Below are 22,890 nucleotides of genomic sequence, written 5' to 3'. Positions count from 1 at the left end.
CTGCACCTCAAAGTCCAAATAGGGTCATAGTGTCAGAATTCCCACACTTGAAAAGAACATAACCAGAGGGCTCTCCAGGTAATATCCCGGTCCTGAAGATGAGTGAAGACTTTCATCCATTTCTCTTTTGAAGCGCCTTCATGTCATGTCATGGTGATGAACTCTCTCAAAGGTGAATACGTAGTGCTAAATCTACAGTAGGCAACCCCATTAGTCTTCCAGAAGTGGATGTGAATCCAGACTTGAAGGAACTGAACACATCCAATGAATCTACCTCCGCCAGTTCTTCGGTAATGGTTGAGAGACCAAAAGGTCTCGGCTGAGATGGTCGGTGCTGGGTTGACTCGTTTCGGAAGTTGCTCAAACAGTTCCACCACGGCTGCGTCAATGCATCCCAAAACCTTTGGAAAGATGATCGAGCCATCCAGACCTAGTGCAAAAAGGTCTATAGTCTTCTATTCATCAGGGTGGTCCTTCATTAGTTCCCTTATGTGGATCCACTCAATTCCTTGCCCGTTACCTTTGTTTCGGAGTCGGTCAGTCACCCATTTTTCATCAACTCCTGCAATCCTAGCCAGCCCGTTCTTGAAAGGCTCACTCTTGATGTGTTTGATGTAGGCTCGCTCCAGTTTAATGCTTTCACAATGCAATAGTGTAGTATACTCATCGATGGTAGGTACCATGTCCTCCTGGTTAAAAGTGAAGCAACTGTATCCCAGGTTCCAAAATTGAACCAAGACTCTGATTAAGGGCTCATCGGTCTTAACATGAAGCAAAAATGCAATGTCACCATACCGCTGACTGAACTTCTGTTTCCGATCATTCTTCCAACTATCTCAGATGTCTCGAAGTTCTTTGCACATTATTCTGTTTTAGGCTGATAGAGGTGTAGCTAACCAGCTCTGACACATAGCTTCCTTGAAGACTGTCTCCCTTTTCCTTCTGAGTCTTCTCGGACCATAGTCGTACCTCAGGGTTTTTAATCTCTTGTATTACAACACCTTTGTCCATGGATTCAGATTATTCGAATTTTAACAAACACGTTTTAGTGGATCAATGACTTCTTTTATGATGCAAGTGATGAAAATAAAATAAAATAAAATAAAAGAAAGATGAAAAGAGTTAGTGAGGTGAAAAAAAATAATAAAAACGATCATAAAAATGAAAGTCCTACCCCACATGATATCTACCCCACATGCTTATTATTCCTACCCGGACATGATCTCTATCCCGCATGCTACTTTCAAACAAATCCTAACCGCATATTTGTCTAGTTCGCATGCTTTGAACAGAAACTAAAGCAGGAAACAAAGCAGCCTAGGGTTTGGAATGAGGTTTTGGGGTGGGCTCTAATTCTCCATGGTCTCCCGGTTTAGGTGCTAAAAAATGGTACCCGAGTTCTCCTTGCTGGTGCCCCCTTGGGCTTGCCAGACCCTTAGCCCTAAACCCATCACAGGCTTGTGTGGACTAAGTTAAACTCGAGAGGAAACATTCCCTTATGCCCATACGGAGAATAAATTCACACGAAGGCATAAGGTATATGAATCCCGAAGGTTACTTGCTAGGCCCATACGGAGAATAAATTCACACGAAGGCGTCGCTTTCACCCCCACTTAAATAGGGTTCGGAGCTCGGGTATAGAGCATTTAGATGAAAAATCTTTAAGGGCTGAAATCATTAAAAACGGTCAGTACAACTATTTACTTCGAAAATATAATCAAAAGTAAGTAATAAGGATCGAAATGTTACCTTAAAATTTAAACTTACCCTTTTCATTAAAAAGATAACTGGAAATTACCTTAGCCTGACTCACTTACCTGTGTTCCCAGCGGAGTCGCCAAGCTGTCGCAACCGTGAAAATGTTGGGCCCTGGAATTGGGCTTCGACTTGAAAAATGTGGATTGGAGTCGCCACCGATCATTTATTTAAAGATAAATGGGTTGATCGGATACCCTATTTCTTACCTGATCTGCGTCTTACCAGAAATATGTCGGGCTCGGGAGTCGGTTACGATCAAGGAAGGATTAGCACCCTTGAACCGCCCTTTCGGTACTACGTAATTTCCAGTTGTCTTAATTAAGAAAAATAACAAGTTAAATTAAAAGATAAAATAATGATCCAAAATTACTTACCTTTGACGCATTTACAAATATACCCTTTAAAAGTCAAAATATGGGTTAGAAGAGATGAATAAATGATAAATAAAGTAAAATAAATAAAATAAGGAGATTAAGAAAGAAATAAAGTAAATATAAATGAATAGAATATATAAAATAAAAAAATAATAACACTAATATATGCATAGCAAACAACTAAATAAAAATAAAATGATAATGCAAATGCAAATAAATAAATAAAACAAGTAAAAGAATATAAAAATATAAAATATAGGATAAATATAAAAATAGATAAATAAATGAGTAAAATATATAAAAAAGTAAAAGCATATATATAAGTAAAATAATATAATAAAAAAAGAAAATCAAAGTAATATACGTATATACATGCAAAATAGGAAATATATATATATATATAATAACACTAATAAAAAACATATATACATATATAATAAAATTAATAGAAAGTAATATGCATATATAACAAGAATAATAAAGTAGGAAAAAAATGATTTAGGGGGAGAATTAAATATTTTAAAAAAATGAACACGCCTCGGGGGTGGATCTAGGTTCGAAACTTCGAAATCCCACCCCTTTTTAGTCATCGGTGCAACCCACGTTTTGGGTTATTCGAACCAAATCTCAAGAAAAATAACATGCACATGCGAGAAATGAACGAATCAATGTAAAAAAAGATGCTACCTTTTATTTCCTTTTCGAATCGTTTACAACAACTTTGCCTTTGTATTTTCCGTACTTTCCTCTGTGTTTTGTGTGTAAATCGTGTGTTACAATGGTGAGTTACAATGGCTATTTATAGTGCTTGTGGATCATATCTTTAGGAATTTAAATCTTAGTAGAACTCTATCCTATTTTTAGGAGTTTGAATCCTAACAAAATGTTATCCTATTTTTAGGAGTTTGAATCCTAAAATTCTATCCTATTTTTAAGAGTTTGAATCCTAATAGGACGAAAAATGTGCGTTGACATCATCGTTCCTCGTTACTCATATTCAAAAAAATTAAATTAAATGAATTTCTGAACCAAGTGAATTCAATTCACCGACTCAACTTGCAACATTTTCCCCAAATTTTTTTGTCATCTTTCTGGAAAAGAAAACGATTACAATAATGTTATTGAAGATGGATTGAGATGCAAGAAAATTCTTTAATTTTCTTCATTCTCCAAGCTTTTGTAGTTCCTTCTCTACAATTGCAGTTCATTCTTCATCTGAAATATACCCTTCATCTGCAACCTCTGTGGGAGTTCCGTAGGATCTTATACAAAAGATATAATAGAACACATTGACAAGACCCAACCCTGTAAGAAGCAAATAGTAATAGTCGAAACGAGACTCGTTAAGGTTATCAACGACCCAACTAGGTTTCGTGTTTCTTGAAGTAGTCTCGTTCACAATGTTAAACAGAGCAGAGCCCAATAAATTTGCCACCGCCATTGACAGGAAGAACATGGAGTTACCGATGCTTGACATGGTTATCGGGAACTCCCGATGTAAAACTCAAACTGTCCCAGTGTATTCGACGCCGAAGCTATACTCATCGCAATAAACTGTGGGAGAAGCCACATCATTGACATATTCAGCGGTGCATTAGGCATCTTGGCATGACCCACGATGAAAATCTGGTGTTCTCAACAATTGCTGTGAGTCCCATGGTTATTACAGAGAGGAATAAACCGACTCCCATCCTAGTGTTGACACTGATATATACCTGTTTTCCCTTGATCTTTGATGCTATTGGGATTATCACACTCTTGTAAACAACAACCCTAAGCACGAAAGTGATGTAAACGATGTCGGTTAATGAGACTGCCGGCATAGGGAAGCCGCCGAAAACGTGTCGGTTCATGGTACTAGCTTGGAGCACTGGGGAACGAGTATTGGTTTCCAGCGATTGCGATTACGATCCCCGTACACCGTACTGGGATCACTTTTAAAAGCGCTTTAAGCTCTTCGACTTTCTGGACGGTGCAAATTCTCCACGGGTTTAAGGCCAATCCATTCGGGGCCCATCTCCTCTTCAGTGTTTATAATAATGCAAGCTTTGTTCAGAAACTTTGATCTGTCAATTGGAACGGTAATCTCGACTCATTTTCGTGATGGTAGCCGAAATTTAGAATCGGAAAGGGGAGGCTTCTTTTCTTATATGAAACCCAAAGAACTTGTGCGAAACCCGTAAAGAGGCTGGCGGTGGCTTTCTTCTTAATATAGAAGGGTGAAGCAATGTAAAACGCCAGAGTGGACAACAACATTAGGAATGCACAAGTACCATATCCAATATTCCATCCATAGACTTGTACAATATAAACAACAGTCAAACCAAAGGAGCCACCGAGGGATGCTGCAGCCGAAATAGCTCTCCAGGATCTTTTCATTCTTGTTGGTCAATTGATCGGCACCGAATGGCATGGAACAAGGCCTAATGCCACCTACTCCGTGTACTTGAAAACCAAGGCAGAGATCAGGATAGCCATGTGGCCTGCTGTGGCGGATTTGCGGCTGAGTTAAAGGGTTACAAGGAGGAGGCCTTGCCTGTGGCATAACGGTTGTTAACCATAAAATTGAAACTCCCTGAAACATTTAAGAATCAGCGAATAAAGCACCCAAAATTGGTGAAAGCTTGCCAAAGGTTGATAAGATTTTGGCCCCCGGCAATCGGCATATGATAGTTACTCTTCAAGTAAAGCGTCATTGATGGCGCCAAGGCATAGCTAGGCACTTTCTCAAGCAACTCATTTGATGTAGTACGAACATTCAAAAATCAATACTTTAAAGCCATTAGCACCAAATTAATTACAAAGTAGTATATATTATAAATATTTTAAATCATTTGATAATAAAAGTTCAATCACCCTAATGCAGTCATTAGTGTTCAAACCAGTAACCTCTAAGAACAATAACAATTCCTTTAACCATTGAGATAAATTAATTCGAACATTCAAAATTATATCTTAGACAAAAAGATAATAAAATAAAATATTTATTTTAGAATTCAATTTCGTGAGTGACAATAAAAAACTTGTATTATAATTGTTCAAACAGATGTCCACGGTGAATAAGACCATCATAGTCCTGATTCCCAAAGTTTGTATACCGTGATTTATAAAATTGTCTCTGAAATCTTGGTTAACCGCCTAAAACCAATCATGGCTACATACATAGTGATAATCAAGCATCCTTCCTCCCCGGTAGGTAAATTTCGGATAATATATTTGTTGCTCATGAGCTGTTATATTATATGAATTTGTCCAAGAACGGCATTAATAAAGGGACACCATTAAAACTTGATATTGAAAAGGTTTATGATAGAGTCGAGTAGATTTTTCTTTAGAGGGTCATGTTAAAGCACGAATTTCTTCAGAGGAACATCTGCAAACTAGACTTGGATGTTAAATTTTTAAGGTCTCCGTAGTAGCTACTAAAGGAATTCGAGCTTCTCAAAATGGACCAAGAGTATGTCACTTATTGTTTGCGGATGATAGTTTGGTATTCCTTAAAAATTCAACATCTGCGACTAGTCACATCAAATAAATATTAGAACTCTATGTAGCTTCTTCAGGACAATAGATTAATCTTTCTAAGTCCGTTATTTATTTTAGTTTGAACACTATTCTTGAACATAGGGATCGTATGACTGCCATTTTTGGCATTCAGACAGTGGACTCTCTTGGACATTATCTTAGGCTTCTGTTATACATTGGTGAAAATAAAACCAGAACTTTTGTCTATATGCGCGACAGAGTCATGACCAGAGTCACTGGATGGACTAAACGCTTCTTGTCCTACAGGAGACGAGAAGTCTTTCTTAAAGTGGTAGCTCATGCCCTACCTCAACACAGGGGCGTGGATGAGGGGCGCAAGGTGCGCGACCGCGCATGGCCCCAAAAATTAGGGGTTCGGAAATCGATTATATCTATCCGTTGTTACCATTAGTAAGCTTAAAAATAGGGGGCCAAAATCAAGTATATTTATTAGTTGTTGCCATTAAGAAACATAAAAATAGGAGCCCCGAAATCGAATATATCTATCAGATGTTGCCATTAAGAAGCATAAAAATAAGGGCCCCGGAATCGAATATATCTAGAAAATAGAGACCCCTTTATAAAAATTTACACAGGACCCCGACAACCTAGCCACGACCCTGCCTCAACATACTATGTCCTGTTATTTATAACCGTAATACATACTTAATGAGATATATGAGATTATGTGTCGGAATTGGTGGACTAGGAAAATATCAGAATGAGGATGGCCTCTACTTGCTTGGAATGCAATTTGTAAACCTAAGTGTGTGGGTGGTCTTGGACTTCGTGATCTTCGTTCCTTTAGGGTACGTTTGGTTTATGGAATGTTGCATTACTTTCGGGAATAAGATTACAGGAATGTAATATTAACTAATACATTACTGAGAATGTTACATTACTGTGTTTGGTTTGTTTGGCATTAATGTAAGATTACATTGTTTGGCATGAATGTAAGATTACATTGTTTGGTTGAAGGAATAAGAAATTATTGGAACGTATATTTTACCAAATTGTCCTTGTTCTATATGTGTTAACAAGTGGAATTCTAAATATTTAAATGAAAATATTTATATAAAAAATCATCAAAAATATATTTCTTTATTATTTTAAATTTATATACTTTTTAATAAAATTTATATATAATTTTTTATAAAATTTAAAAGATAAAAGGATAAAATAAAAGAGTAAATATATCATGTATTATTTTAATTATAAATAATATTAATTTTTATATTATTTATCTAAAAATATATTATCATTGTCTTAAAAAGTCGATTCGCTCGTCTAATTAAATTAGTGCAATGTTCTGATCAGGAGAGATTATTCAACGAAATTAAGGGAAATAAATTAAGTTTAAAGATATTGTTTTATCATTTAAATTTTATTTATTTATTTTAATTAAGTTTGTAAAATTTGACTTTAGTTAATTGAATATTTGTTGAGATACTATTTAAACCTGAGTGTAATTAAATATAATGTTACAATATTGATTGATTTCAACTTAAAAATAATAATTTAAAAAGAATTATAGTAAGAAGATCAAATTAAATAAAGTATAAATGTAACACCTCAATCTATGAGTTAAAATTTCATATGATATTTATAAGAGAAAATAACCTCAGTGACCAAAAATCCTAGATAATATACGATTTTGATCAACTTTTTTTGGATTTGCAAAAATAACCAACAAAAGAGTTGGTAAGCTCAACTACTCATAAACTCATGTTAGCAATAACGAATAATGAGCGCTTTGTTAAACCCACTCCACAATTATTATAAAATTTAACGCTAAAATCAGTAAAGAGAATGATAGAGGAGTACAAGAATCCGGAGGTTGTCTCGGTGGCGAGACGCTAACAATAACTCAGGTGACGACCATTTCAAATCGCGACATCGCCGTCCAAGTGGAGTTCTCGGAGGCAGCTCGGCCTGCTATCAAGGTGAGCAGCGATTGGGTGATGGAAGGAATGAAAAAAAAAAGATTTCATCATAACGCCTATCGTGATCACTGCATATTCATGGACCGCGGTGGCACCCTGTTGGAAGTTTTCGCCGAGCTAATGGGGACAGCCGAGTGGAGAGCTTCGAAGAGTACAACATATTACAAACATGGGGATTTTGTTCCTGGTTTGAAGGTGGATGGTATGGATTCTCTCGCTGTGAAGCAAGCTTTCAAGTTTACTAAAGAACATGTCTTTAAGAGTGGAGCAATAATTCTTGTAATGGACTCATGTAGGTATTATGGTCACTCCATGTATGATCCTGGAAATACCGATAGAACACGTGATGAGAGTAGTGGTGTTAGACAGGAGCGTGATTCAATTGAAAGAATTCGGAAGCTAGTATTAGCACATGACCTGGCTAATGAGTAAGAGTTAAAGGACATCGAGAAGGAAGTGAGAAAAGAGGAGGACGATGTAATTGAGCAAAGGAAAGTCCAATGCCTGAGCCTTCAAAACTGATAAATGATGAAGAAGCAAATCACGTGGGTTGTAGGAAAAGTTTAATAAGGATGAAGGGTAAATCACAATAGGAGTCATCCAAGTTTGGTGAGATTAACCTTGTCTTCTATTTTTTATATAATTATGAATGTTGTCTAATGGTTTGAATAAGATTATTTTGGTCACTTGCCTTGGTAGCTAAGTATTAAATTGGCCCTTTGAGTTCTTAATTTTTTCAGTTTACCTCTATTACAGAAAAGATTTTTAATAAGATATTTTTATGGTTAGGAAATTTATTTTGGAATTTAAGTTCGATATTTAAAGGTCCGAGTTCTTTAGAAAATATTAGAATCTAGAAATTGAGTTGGTTAGCTTAAATTCAAGAGTTATTGTTTGGGTTTTTGTCGACATCTTGAGTTCGATTCCACAGTCTGTTTCGCCAATTCGAGCCCGGTAAGCTATTTTTCATTGATTTATCATCTGATTCGATCCGTTTTTCAGAATTAAGATCCGTTTTTGATGTAATTTTTGTTGATATGGATCCGTTTTTCAGAGTTATTATCGAATGGAATTTAATGGTCGATCAGTATGGCACAGAAATCGAGGTAATAATTTACTACCTCTTTTTGCTTTATAGAACATGTTGGTATTGGTAAATGGATGAATGGAAATGTTTGAGCTCATATGTGTAATTAATGAAGTTCTATACTCGATACGAATGCAGTAGAAAGTAGGTAACTAAATATGACTCAGATGACTATTATAAGAAATTGGAGGACAGTTGGAATTAAGTGATAAAGGAATCAACCATGGATATGTACGTTATAATTTATCTCATTAAAAGTACTTGGATGATAAATTATGAGAATTTTGATTAGTAAAATTACGAAAATACCCTTATGTTGTAATAAGGACAAGAATTGTTCTTGGAAGTTGGTTAATAACTCTGAAAAGACATATTGATTTGATAAATTTACAGATGTGCATAAGAAATGCTAGTTTTGCTTGGAAAATTCGGTTATCCGGTTTTTAACCCCAAGAGGGTTTATGCACGATACTAGAAGTCTATTAAGGAATCATTCAAGATTTGAGAATGTTCCGAAAAGAAATTAACCATAGGATCTCTAAATTATATTTATTTTTGTTAAGAGTAAATACTGAAATTATCTGGTTAAGAAATTACGAAAATGCCCTTGAGATGTAAAATAATCTGAGTTGACCCTGAATGAGAAAGTACTTTGAGGATTCGTACTTAACTCGATTAAGTATGAATTTAATTGTTAAGATCATGTCTTTGTACAGAAAAATTCATGATATTCTGTTTGTTAAATCTGAGAAGGCACTTGACCCGGAAATATCCGAGTTATGAGTTAATACCTGAAGAACAATTTATCAGAGGGTGCTCTTTATCATAATTGTTCGAAGGGACTGAAATAGATGATAAATTGGAATAAAATATAGACATGATGGAAGAAAATGATGGAAATACACTGAATCAGTAAAATGACCAAAATACCCCTGTAATGGAAATGACTCAAGAATATCACCAAGCCAAGGAATGAATGGACATCCTCAAGCTTTAAAATGAATGGAAAAAAACATTGAACATAAAAATGACCAAAATACCATTATGACCTAGACTAATTAGATGTTGGATTAATTAAGGAATCCAAATAAACATGGATGTTGTACTACTCTTTGAAGTTATGAAACGCAACTTAAGCCGGTCAAACAATGCTATTGCTATATCAATACTTGAATGGCATAAGTACCACTTGAATGCTAGTTCGTATTCTCAAGTTGGGATTGATGATAATTATGGAAATACTCAGCTCAACTCAACGCTAGAGTGCATTCGATATTAAGAAATGGATATTTGTGAGATAAATCAATCACGAATACCAAAATGATTTTAGTATATGACCAAAGTGAACTGAACGAAAGTACGTGTATCCGAAACTCAGAAGTGTTTGAATTTCTCTAGAAAACTCTGAAGTAACCGGGATAGCATTAATTGCTAAAAGAACCAAGGAACCTTAATGACGGAGAATTTAGTAAGTAATTGGATGAGTCTGAAAATATAATAAACTTGTATGATGTACGGTCTCTATGGATATGAACTAAGAATCAAATACGTCATTATATTGTTGTAATGTGGAAAGAAAATAAAGATTATAAGGATGCTTGTTCGATTCCTTAAGGTATATTTAGCGATGATTCTGAAATGATTTATGGACAAGAATTGTTGGTATTATAGAGTGAATACCAAGAAGGGCTTGACCGGTCGACAGACACCAGTTCTGAGAGTTGTTCAGCTCAAGTTGTTCAGTAATCTGATCGATTGTCATGGATAGTAATTGCCCGAAATATTCGTTTCTCCTTTATCAGCTCAAATCACTCCGGTCATATCTTATTCGTACAAGTAACTCAGATGCAAAGGATTTTGGATACCCAGATTGGTTGAGTAATGAAATCACTCTCCATAAATCTAAATCTAAAATTCATTCGGTATAAAGGTTCCTGATCACTTTCCTGATGCACATGAATCATAGTGGAATTCTAAGGTATCAACATTAAATGGCTGATTAGATCAGTTAGTAATTGATTCTCTCCAATATGATCTCGTTCTTGGAATCTGATCAAATTACATAAGTTTCGTGTTATCCATACTGATAACTACAATGGCCTCTGAAAATACTTGGATCCTCTAGTGTGTTCCCTATGTACTACATAATTGTTTTATCTATTTAAAATAAGGTACACTGAAATCTATGGTTATTATTTTATGGATGCACCGACTTAATGGTGATGGCTTATGGATTTGTATTACGGTATAAATTGTATCTTGGAGATACTGATTTGTAAAGTACAGCTCTGATCAAGCTGGAAAATTTTTATGGACCTAACGTGACTCTTAGGTAGGCTCTACGGCCCTGAGATTATTTTCGGGTAGGCCCCGCGGCCCTAAGATGTGTTCTTAGGTAGGCCTCGTGGCCCCGAAACTTTCTTGGGTAGGCTCTCAGGCCCTAAGAAGTTCCCTTAGGTTAACCCTTTATACGATGGTTTTAAACCACTATGAGATTTTACTGAGATATTATTTGATTAGTGTATCTATCATGATTTTATCGTATTGTTGGAACACACTAGACATCCTATTCGACTTCATGAAAGCGTGATAGTATGAAAGGTTTCTTATGAACTGAGATTCATGACATCTACTTGATGAACTTCTAATGGAACCCCAGATTATTCCGCAACTGGTATACGTTTGATTAAATAAGGAAATTATGGTTTTCCATTTATCTGCATGTCCTTTAGCATCATCAGGTAGTTCTGTATTACTGAGCTTTCCGAAGCTCACTCTATTACTCACCATTGCAGGTTAAAAGAATTGTACCAGTGCAACTATCGATATCAATAAGGGAGTTCTTCCGGCGTTGTTTGCAGAGTCTGAAAATCTATTTTATTTCTGAATGTTGATAAAGCAATTATGGGTTATATGTTTTAATAAAAGTTTTAAATTTTCTGAGATTTTTACGGTGGGTCGCTCCGGTGGCCCTAATGTGACACTCCATATCGGATCGGGTTATCTGTATCGGTCTGGGTGTTACAATAAATTTGAGGAATTAAATTTAAAAACCATTGTTGTGAGAAAAATTGAAGTTACACGTTATAATTATAGGGGTTGAAGACATGCGGTTTAAATTTAGTAAGAATGGACTTAAAATTAAAGAGAATTTGAAAAAATAATGAAATAAAAGATTACATAATCAAATTAATTAAAGATTAAAACAATATTATTTTAATGTTCAACTCGAAATTTAAAAATTCAAGTAAAAATGTAAATTAACTCAAGTAATTCACTAATTTATCTCTAATAATTCAACATTTTGAAAAAAATACTTTCTAAGTCGAATCAAATTTCACTTTTATATAAGCGTACTAGGTTCAATAATCAAAGTCGATTATACATATGCACACACAAACTGCTAACAAACATTACTTTCCAGATGGTGGAGATTGAGAACAGAAGCCTTTTATGTATTCCAAAAAGAAAAATATATATATTCTCTAGACTTCATATGTACATATTTCATTGCAGGCTCTAACCAGAAAACAAACCCCCCAAAAAAACATATTTACATTTAGAGCTTCTCAAACCCTTCCTCATCGCCATCTTCCTCCACCCTTTGAAGCTCTCTCCTTCAAGTTTCCATCTTTTCCAAAAATGCAAATACATCATTAGTTACATGCCACTTAAACTCAGACCATCAATGAAATCAACGAATGAGACGATTATTATGTAAAACACAAAGCAACCAACAAAGGAAATGTGAGATACAATATGAGATGAATTAGTTGTAATGACACCTTCATTTGTATGTAAGTTAATGCTCTCTCACGCTTTATAATTTGAACAGGAAAAAAAATCAATTGTACCTGATCATCCGAACACCGCAATTGCTCTGCAACAAATAGTATGTTCTCAGAATCTCCCGGTTTCACTACCTTACCTAAACGTTTAGCTACTTAATCGTAGCTAATCATTTCCACCTTGAAACCGTTGCTCATGAAAAGATTGTCCATCCATTTCTGTGTACTAGACAACCAGACATGGGGGGTGTTTCCTAAATAAAAACAATATAAGTAATGAACATATACAAGCTATGGAAAACATAACAGACCTTGTTATCAAATTAGGTCTCTGTCAACCATGCAGGAAACTCTCCCAAGAAGAGTTTCTTGAATATTAGGTGATTCCAATGGAACATGAAGAAGCAAACATCTTCTCGGGATCTTCCCACCGATACCTAATTTTGTTCAAGAACATTCTCTCAGAACATGAACTACTTATACAACACAAAAACCAACCATATATGCAATAAAAATATCAATTGTCATAATTCCCAACACACAGAAAACATATAAAAGGACTTGCTTGTTTCTCTAAAATATATATCATACCATAAATAAACTAAGAAAAATAAGTTCAAGAGTCGGGCACCCACCATTCAGCTTGTTTTCTTTGTTCCTGTAATCCAACAGATTTTGGCCAAAAAAAGGTTAAAGCTCAAGACCACCAATTCAATTTGTCATTTTCAGTGCTGCTAACTTTATTTATCAGAAAATGAAAAACTTTTTATTTATATATAAAGATTTCTTACACTATAACCAATTTATCCAACCTAATAGGAAAACAAGGTTCATGATAATGAATGGCATATCTCACCATTCACCATACATCTTCAAGCACCAATATGATATAAATTAATTTAATTACTTTATTAACCAACAATCAAACTCAAATAATATCATAAATAGGTTAACAACCTAACAGTGATAAGCAAAAAACATTCCACAGGGAGTGAAAAGAATAATTCAATTAGAAGTACAGGCTTGAAAATTTCTCACAAAAGAAAAAAATTAAAACACAAACACACAAAGGGAAAGGAAACGAGAAAGCAATTAAAAAACATTGACCTCTATATTCAATTTTGTATTTTTTGACAGCAAAATGGGTAAAGTAATAAAACTCAAGCACACAAAGGGAAAATAACCCAGGAAGCAATTGAAAGATTTTTGTTTATGAAACAAAGTCTCAAACTTAAAACCCATGGCATGGAGGACTAAAGAAACCCTAAATAACATACGAAAAGCAACAAGCTTAGTTAAGAAAGCACGAAATTATGTACTTTGTGGACAACAAAATGAATAAAATAGGAAGCAAAGTCAAAGAAAGTATGAGTTTCATGTGGTTTATGGATCCTAACAACGGAACTTTTACTCACCACAAGCTAAAATCAAAAGCATGAAGGTCGAATTCAGTTTAATTTTCTGAAAATAAGGAAAAGAATCTAACGTAAAATAGGAGGTCGAAAATAGGAATCAAACCCAACATTAGGAAAAGATTCGAGAGGTTTTCGTTAACAGAAACAAAACCACAAAATATGGAAACCAAATAACATTATTGGGAAAATAAAAGAAAGAGAGTGGAGGATAAATCTTACTAGGGAAATCTTACTGGGAAAACCACGAAGTGAGGAGAAGGCTATTTTAGACAACGGGAAGGGAATAAGCAAATACCCAAGGGAGATGGGAGATTAGTATTCCCGGAAAAACAGTAATAAAAATCACTGTTGGTATTAGTTTTTTACCGGCACTTGGTAATGAACTCCATCCAAACGTGGGTATATTCATCCGGGGAAAAAAATTCCTCCCAGGAATAAAATTTACCGTGAATCAAACGGGGCCTTAATATTGTCATGCTAGGTAAACAGACATGAAGGCTTATTAAGGAGCTAGATTCACTATTTGCTTGCGTTTTTTGAGCCAAATATTATCATGATGGTGATGTTTTAATGCTAAAATTAGAAGCACGAGCTCGTATGCATGGAAAGACTTTCATAAAACTTTACAAGCGTTGTCCCCTACTATTCTGGCGAATTGGTTGCAACAGTACTACGCATTTATTTAAGGATAGATGGGGTGGTACAAAGTTAACAACTCTTATAGATACTTATATAGATTCGAGGACGGAAGACGTTGATGTTGGGACTTCATGCACCATGATCAACCGCTATGGGACAGGAAGAAGGTGATGGTTTTTTTCACGGCCCAGGATGCGGATACAGTGCTCTAAGTGCCAATAGCTCCCTGCTTCAATGACAACATTATTTGGGGTAACCACAATTCCAGCGTATTCAGTACGTTCAGCTTAGTGGTGGCTCTAGAAACTCACGCATTAGTCGGAAGCAATATCCAAACTGTGGAAATTAATCCATGGCAAAGTTGAAAATTCTTCCCAAAGCATGCATTTTCGTATGGCGATTGACTCATGGGGCCTCACCTGTTGGCTCTCGCGTTAGGAATGCAGGTTTAGGGGAAGGCCTTTGTCCTATTTGTCACCTTGACCTGAAGACTGCCATTCAAGCCGTCGGATATTGCTACTTTGCCAAAGAGGTACTTCGAAGTGTGGAAATCCCAGGTTCGATACTTAACTCTCAGTGCATGTCCCCTTTGCAATGGTTGGAATCTGCTTTGGCTACACTTGGTTTAGAGAATATTTCAGGATTATTAATGATTCTACAAGTGGTGGCTCTACATTCTAACGCTTTTTTTTTGGTTCCGAGTGTCCTGAGTTTCTTGTTAACGATATAAAGAGCGACTTATTCCTAAACTGATTTGTACCAAGTTTTTCATACATTTTTATTTTCTATATTTCGTTTTAGTTTTCAACTTTTTTTTCTCTTTTGCATTTAGAAGTAGTAAAGTGTGAAAGTGACGTTAAAATTTCTAAGTTTTTATATAAATACCAGTTGATCCTTTTAGACGTAGTTTCCTCCTATCTATGAATAGTAAGGGGCATTGTAAGTTCTATCCTAACAAAAACATTAAATCCATGTTAATGAACTAAAAAAGCAACATAGAAGGCACACTGAAATAAGCAACAAAGTACCAAGTAGCACATCTTTAACAATGCGCACTCAAGACTTTATTGTGACACATTTTTCCACTGGAATTACAAACGATAAAAAAAAAGACAGGAGGAAACGATAAACAAGGTCAAAGAGCTTCAAGCAAATCTTCAGCGGTGGAAACTTTTAACTGCCCACCAGTTTCCACGTTAGCAACTTTCACTTTAAGATCATCAAGCAGCAGAGCAAACCTTTCTGATCGAATCCCGAAACCTCGGTCCGAGCCACCCAGCTCAAGCCCAAGAGACCTGATGTAAGCTGCTGAGCCATCAGATAAGAACTTTACATGCTTGTTTTCGGGGTATGACTTCGCCCATGCCTTCATCACATATGGGTCATTCACTACAACACCACCCCCGCACAATTAAGGGCAGTTTCATTTTCCAGTTATGTTCTACTTAAATTTTAAATGAATTGAACAAGTGGAAGTTAGAAAAGTTTATTATTACCACCGAGTACGAAGATTTCACTTATGCCTATTGACTTCAATTCCTCTACCTTTTCAATGAAACCTGGAACATGCTTCAAGCTGCATGGAGTTGAGAAAACAAAAACAATATATGGGAGGAGTTAAGGACTCAATTGCAAAATTTCTATAATGTAGTATACTTCATATAATTCTATACGTGGTTTACCTGCACCCGGGAGTGAAAGCAACGGGAACTCCAACGAGAATGACTTGTTTACCGGCAGCGAGGGAGTGTAGGGACACGTTTACAATCTGGTGAGCCTCATCAGCATAAGAGAGAGTGCCATCGGGAATCGTATCACCGACCGAGATGCGTCCCATTTTCTGTTGCTGCGTTTTTTTTGTTCAGTGATCGATTCGTTGGTGGGGGTGAAGGAAGGGACCGTGCTGGGTTTGCATGTTTACATACTATCAATATATACACGAGTATATGGACAATAGAGTATGGACTAATAATTTGCAAGAAAATGTGGGGACTTCTGCTTTGTCCGTTTGCCTATTATCACCCATTTTCATCTTGTTTGGGTTGGAGAAAGAATATGTAGAAAATGATCCCTTTATTCTAGTCATTAAATAATTGGAATCATTGTTTTTTTAATTGTATTTCATGTACCTTGCTTTCTCGAATGATTCGAAGGGATCATTAATGCCAATTATGTATGGAATGTTGCAAACCGAGAAAGAATATGATTTAATGGACAATGAAAGCTATCTAAAACACTGTTTGCTGCAATAAACAGAATGCTTTCACAGACTGATGTTTACAAAATATATTATAAATACTTAGGCATCAAGCAGACAGCGGTAAACTGAAGACTCAATCAGCAGACTCAGACCAAACCACTATTTACTGCAATAAAACTGTGGTAATAAAAAAATACAGTATAAAAGAAGGTAAAGAATGGCGAATGGCAGAGTTCAGAGAAGAAATTTCACACAAATGATATTGTATGCATAAAAGATGTTAATATGGTTTCAGAAACTATATTTCGTAGTTACTAAACACCAACTCTATACTTATATGTAGCCAAATTTTAACTGCAACGGTAATTCCAAAAACATTCTTCAAACTAACAGCAATCGATCAGTATCATCTTCTGCAGTCCTCAAGTCCTTTAACCTTCGTTTGAATATTAGACAACTCATCTCCCCGTAAGACCTTAACCTCTGTTGCTTGTCGACCGGGGGGTCCATAAGCCCAGGCACAGAGGAGGTAATAGAATAGATTGATGAAACTCAATGTGGCAAGAACCCAATAGTAGTTGTCTATGCGACCTTTGTTTATGTTACTCGAGACCCAGCTGTCTTTACTGCCTTTTGAAGTAATGTCATCGATTATGCTCACGACAACACTAGCTAGCAAATTTGCCACGGCCAATCCAAGTCCAAAGAGGGCAGCAGCAATGCTAGACATGCTCTTGGGCAGCTCAGAATAGAAGAACTCAGTCTGCCCTATTGCAGTGAAGGCCTCGGCTAAGCCATTCAAGCAAAACTGTGGCACAAGCCACATGGCAGACATTTTCAAGACTGCTTGAGGGTTGTTTTGAAACCCGTCTCGAATTGCTTCCCTTCGTCTTGCATTCTCGACAATGGCTGAAACTACCATGGCAATGCAGGTAAGAAATAGCCCAATTCCCATCCTTAGTTTGACACCGATCCTTACTGGTTTACCCTTAATCTTTGATATCAGAGGGAGAATCGCACGATCATAAAGAATAACCCATAAAGCAAGGGAGATGATGTTGAACATTCCATAAGATCCTGCCGGAATCTGAAACTTTTTTGTAAGGTGCCTGTCCATAGAGCTAGCTTGAAGCACAGGGAATGTGTTTTGGCTTAGATTAATCGACATTATGATCCCTGTGGACCATAATGGTAAGACCTTGATAAGTGCTTTTAGCTCTTCCACTTGGTCTACCGTGGAAAGACTCCATGGATTTGAGGCCCAGCCGTCTGGGGCAACATCTTGTTCCCGGTTTTTGATGATGCAAGCTTTGTTTAAAAATCTAAGATCAGAACAGCAACAGAGTACTTAAAACATGTTAATCAAAAGATTCAAGCACAACACTTAAATCATAGAGGCTAATGTGATTAGGTTTGTACCTTAAATTGTCAGTTGGTTCAACAATATTTGAATCTCTCTTGTGATGGTAACATCCAATTGAGTTTGGGAGAGGAAATGACAGATTTCGGTTTTTATAAGCGACGACAAAAACTTGTACAAAGCCTGTAACCAAGCTCTTGCTTGCCATCTGCTTAATATATAAGGGAGAAGCAAGGAAGAACACAAGTACGGAGATCAACATTAAGATTGCTGGAACTCCAAAGCCTACTCCATATCCAAAGTGATCTTGAATGTAAACAATGCCTGTCAATGCAATTAGAACAGAAATAGCTGCAGAAGCATAATACCAACCAAAGAAGCGCTCTAGGACCCTTTCATTTTTCGGATTATCTCTTCGGTCCAATTGGTCGGCTCCAAATGCCAAGGAGCATGGTCTAACACCGCCAGCTCCAATGGAAATGAGAACAAGTGAGGAAAACAACAAAGTCTTCTGACCCGCTGTTGGAGATCTGCAGCTTTGGGTCATTATGTCACATGGTGGAGGCTTTGATTGTGGAACCATGGCTGTTAACCATAAAAGTATCATCCCCTAAAGAGTTTGAGGTCAGGATTATTCTCATGGAAATTCATGATAAAATAGAGCAAAGTAGTGGTTTAAGATAGTTGTATTCTATGATGAAAACATTTAAAATTAGGGAAATTCTTGATGATGTATTGGAAATGTGAATAATTTGCATGAATGTATAAATTTATTGGAATTAAGTACAAGTGTCTAAACCTATAAAACAAAATAATTGAGATCATACTATTTTTAACCAGACAGTCAAATGGGAAATTGTAATCAATACGAGAGTCTTCACACAGATCTTGTGGATTTGCAAACTACGAGTTACTAATTAACGGACCACAACTCCATTAGCAAATTTCTAAATGAAGTTAGAAACCAAAGAAGCACTGTTTCCTTTTGGCCCCGGGGGAGAACCCAATCATATGATTCTTAACCCAAATAGGACACCCTCCATCACAGGGATGGGATTGCACCAGGCTGGACCAGTGTTGCAAAAAGCTCTACGTACAGATTTTCTTCACTGGCCTTAATAATAGAGTCAGATAATCAAAAAGCAACTTTTGCACGAAACTGGTCCAGAGCTGATAGCATACGTTTCAACTTTCAATTATTGTTGTGCTTTGGTAAAAGTGTAGTCAGCTGTTATCAAGGTCTATCAAAGGAAACTTTAGCACCAAGTTGGTCCAATGGCTGATAAGCATGAAATGTCTATCCTCCTGGAAGCATTTTGGTCAGCACCTAAGATCCAAGGCGCAATACAGATCAACTAGAATAACCTAGCTAACTTCACTCCCCTGTCCTTAAGGAAAGGCGCTCTGATTTAGACTCATACCGTTTTCGTGCCTACATAAAACTCTATGTGAAAGCCTCTAAAAATCAATATTCTCAACTTTAGCATATCCCTTTATCTAAGTAGTTTTTATTACTCTGTGTGTGTACACCAGGAATAAAGAAGAACAAAAAGGCATCCAAACGGCCATGTACAACATTTTTTATTTAGGCTAAGTGAAGGAAACATTGAGCTTCGATTGTGAAGCTACCAAAAATCACATTGATCTTTTTACATTTAATTTTCTTAAAACTCGTGCCATTTTTCACTCCCCATAAAGCATAAGTACTTGAAAAAATTATGTTGTTTGTTCATTGTTTTGGTCTTCTTTGGAAAAAAAAAGGAAACTTTGGTCCAAGAAGGGAGCATTATTTTATCAGTGCCAACAATCAGCAAAATCGATCCAACACAACCACCCTAGATTTTTAGCAAGAGTGGCAGATACTTGGACTAAATACGTATGAACAAGAAACTGAAAGAGAGAGAGAGCAGACATATCCTCGGTCCTCACTCATTTATTGAGCACCAGGCTTTATCCCCAATAATGATATATTGAAAGAAGAAAGCTCAGAGTCCAAAAAAATTGTCAGATGTTTCCTATATTCACGTTGGCTGCCGGGATAAACCCGCTGTGTCAGGCGCTAACTTAGCAAATGGAATAAAATAACCATGATCCCAAGGGACATTCTTTTTTAAGCTAAAGCTGGCCATTATCTCCTAATTAAATGATATTTTTTAGTGCTTGCCAACATATTATTATTATTGATTATTTCACGTAGAAGCTACACTTCCAACTAGACTACACATGGAAACAATGACCATTAAGAACAATATGGTACGACTATCTATACTCAACATAAAAAAAAAGCTCGACAGAAAGAAAGGGTTACCAGGAGACTAGAAATGGAGCCGAAGCCAATGGTTAGGAAACGACCCAGATATGTATCAGCGACGAAAGCACCCAAAATAGGGGTGAAATTGGTAGCAGCTTGCCAGAAAAACAGAATATTGGTGCCTTTAGCAACTCCCATGTGATAATATCTGATCAGGTACAGTATCATGTTGGGAATCAGCCCATAGCCTGCCACCTTCTCAAATGATTCATTGGCTTCATTTCGAAAAAAAACGAAGTGAGACTCTCATCATTTAGGTGTTTCAAAATCACCCAGAAAAACTCTTCAAGTTCGAACACTGAAGTACAACTATTCGATAAGGGGATCAGTTTTTTGCACTAACCAGAAAAAGAAGGTAAAGCCCAGAAACAAATACCGAAAACTCAAGCTAAAAGGATTCACCAGAAACATGGTAAAGAAGTTCACACAAGCACTTGAGCAACACAATGTACCTATTATGAATGGCATTGTAATAAGGCCACCCTTGTGTCTTTCTTGCATTTCTGGGTTAGAAATTAATCTTTGATCTGAAGACTCTTGCCTTTTGTTATCTGCCATAGCCGAAGTCAGCTAACTTCTCCTTACAGAAGAGGGAAAAAGAACCAAAGCTGGAGAAAACAGATGAAATGAAGTTTTCAAGTTTTGAAGGTCACAAGCTGTGGGTTTTTAAACCGAAAAAAGGAAGAGGTGATTGCGTGTAACATCTGATGAATAAAATCAGAAGGGCACCTTAACCCAAAAATAAAAATAAATAACTGAGGAATAGACATACCATGATCCATACGCCTTTTCTTGCTCGTTACATCAATCTTCAGCTTTCTCTTTATTTATTTATTTTAAAGAAATTCACATTTTTGCTATAAATAAAGTATAAAAATAATGATGACATGGATATGATGCAGCATATTTCACTGTGATAGTATGGTCCACGAATTCTTTCGCTCTACTGGCTCCAATCACATGTCAGAATCACTGTTAGATTTGATAATTCAGCGCAATTTGTTATATGTTTTTTATGCTAATATAAATTATTTATACTGGAAGTTCAATAAACAATTTATAATTGATAATCTTAAATTTTAAGTACAATAAAATGGTAAAATTAAGGGAAATTGATAAAAAAGAAAAATGTAGATGTGATGAAAATATATAGTAACTTGAGATATTTTACACATTAAATGATAAAAATGTCTTCATAAATTATTAATTTTATGAAAATGGTCATCCATTATTGTAAAAAAAATATCGAACAGGATAGAAGGTTACGGACTGGTTTACTAAGACTGGACAATTATAAAGGGCAGGTACAATAGAAATGGGAACCAAAATAAAACAGAAAAAAAGGGAAGAAAACGGGTTTGACAGTAGACGGCTACGTTCTATTAAGACTCGAGTTTAAATATCGGATACGAATTCAATCAGTTGTCTGAAGAATCTCTAAAGATCATAGCGATCACCAACCCAACCCAAATTCAGACCAGAAGTAAAGGATTTGGTTTACGACAATTCACACTGCACGTGGGCGTTTTAATTTGAAACCACTTCTTTTACCTGGTTCGTTTTATTCATTGAGTTCTCGTTTCCTCTTTTTCTTTTGGTTATATACTCCCGATGGCAATAGAAATTAGAAAATAAAGTAGTTTAGTTTGGCATGTTTTACTTGTAGAGACATTGCTTACCCACTGTTCAGTTTTAAAGTATCTGACAGCTCACAGCGTGTGATTAGGGATGGGCATGAAACTCGAATCCGACAGGTTCCGACTCGTTTATTTTTTAAAAACAATTACGTTCAGGTCGGGTTTTTTAAAAATGATGTTCAGGCCGGATTGAGTTCAGGTTTAGGGTGAAAAATATCCGACCTGAAAAAAAGTTATAATTTTACCTTATATATTTATGAATAATTACAATAATAACCCTCTATATGTTATTTTTCTTCAATTAAGTCAATGTTTTTATTTAATAAAAATAATATATTTTTATTATTTCGGGTCGGGTTTGGGTCGGTGAAATCATGTTTTGGTCGGGTCGGGTCTCGGGTAGAGGATTCCTTGTCTCGGGTCGGGTCGGGTGAACCAAAAACTCGACCCATACCCGTCCCTACGTGTAATATTTAGGAAATTTTATATTAAAACCTTAAATAAATAATTATTTAAAGGAGTAGGACCATACAGAAATTATTTGGAAGAATAACTCCCACATCAGACGACCTCGCCGTCAGAAAACCGCATGTTAAATCCTCGCACCCTCCAACACACAAGATATAACCGACGTGGGCGTACTTTCCAGTTAAGCCAATAAAACAATTGGATAAAATGATCTCGCACATTGTGAAGTGTGAGGTAGCCTTTATAATCCAAAATATCGCGAGATTTATGGGGACCTCGCTACATGCAAAGCGTGAGGCTCTTTCGAATTCCATATAGTAGCCTAATTTGAAACGTAAAAATTAAATGAATATAATAAATAAATATAATAATAATAATAATTAAT

At 36.0% G+C, this 22,890-nt stretch overlaps 3 protein-coding genes and 1 pseudogene across 3 annotated transcripts; 1 reads left to right on the top strand and 3 right to left on the bottom strand.

Annotated features, from left to right (window-relative positions):
• Positions 1 to 3,336: 3,336 nt before the first annotated feature.
• Positions 3,337 to 4,891, bottom strand: LOC120148554 (annotated as a pseudogene).
• Positions 4,892 to 5,766: 875 nt separating this feature from the next.
• Positions 5,767 to 8,157, top strand: LOC120148553 (pyruvate dehydrogenase E1 component subunit alpha-1, mitochondrial-like). Its single transcript, XM_039161642.1, has 2 exons — positions 5,767 to 5,997; positions 7,529 to 8,157. The coding sequence occupies exons 1-2, from the start codon at positions 5,767 to 5,769 to the stop codon at positions 8,030 to 8,032; spliced, it is 735 nt and encodes a 244-aa protein (XP_039017573.1). The 3' UTR covers positions 8,033 to 8,157.
• Positions 8,158 to 15,662: 7,505 nt separating this feature from the next.
• Positions 15,663 to 16,382, bottom strand: LOC120148592 (peroxiredoxin-2B-like). Its single transcript, XM_039161667.1, has 3 exons — positions 16,212 to 16,382; positions 16,026 to 16,105; positions 15,663 to 15,918 (listed from the first exon to the last, which is right to left on the bottom strand). The coding sequence occupies exons 1-3, from the start codon at positions 16,364 to 16,366 to the stop codon at positions 15,665 to 15,667; spliced, it is 489 nt and encodes a 162-aa protein (XP_039017598.1). The 5' UTR covers positions 16,367 to 16,382; the 3' UTR covers positions 15,663 to 15,664.
• A 609-nt stretch (positions 16,383 to 16,991) lies between these two features.
• Positions 16,992 to 21,048, bottom strand: LOC120148586 (protein NRT1/ PTR FAMILY 1.2-like). Its single transcript, XM_039161663.1, has 4 exons — positions 20,853 to 21,048; positions 20,398 to 20,615; positions 18,149 to 18,699; positions 16,992 to 18,051 (listed from the first exon to the last, which is right to left on the bottom strand). The coding sequence occupies exons 1-4, from the start codon at positions 20,956 to 20,958 to the stop codon at positions 17,136 to 17,138; spliced, it is 1,791 nt and encodes a 596-aa protein (XP_039017594.1). The 5' UTR covers positions 20,959 to 21,048; the 3' UTR covers positions 16,992 to 17,135.
• Between the last annotated feature and the right edge of the window lie 1,842 nt (positions 21,049 to 22,890).

Source organism: Hibiscus syriacus, unplaced genomic scaffold (assembly GCF_006381635.1).
Source record: "Hibiscus syriacus cultivar Baekdansim isolate YM2019G1 unplaced genomic scaffold, ASM638163v2 tig00110963_pilon, whole genome shotgun sequence".
NCBI lineage: Eukaryota > Viridiplantae > Streptophyta > Magnoliopsida > Malvales > Malvaceae > Hibiscus > Hibiscus syriacus.
Note: the sequence above shows the minus strand (reverse complement) of the source record. Positions and strands in the feature narration are given on the sequence as shown.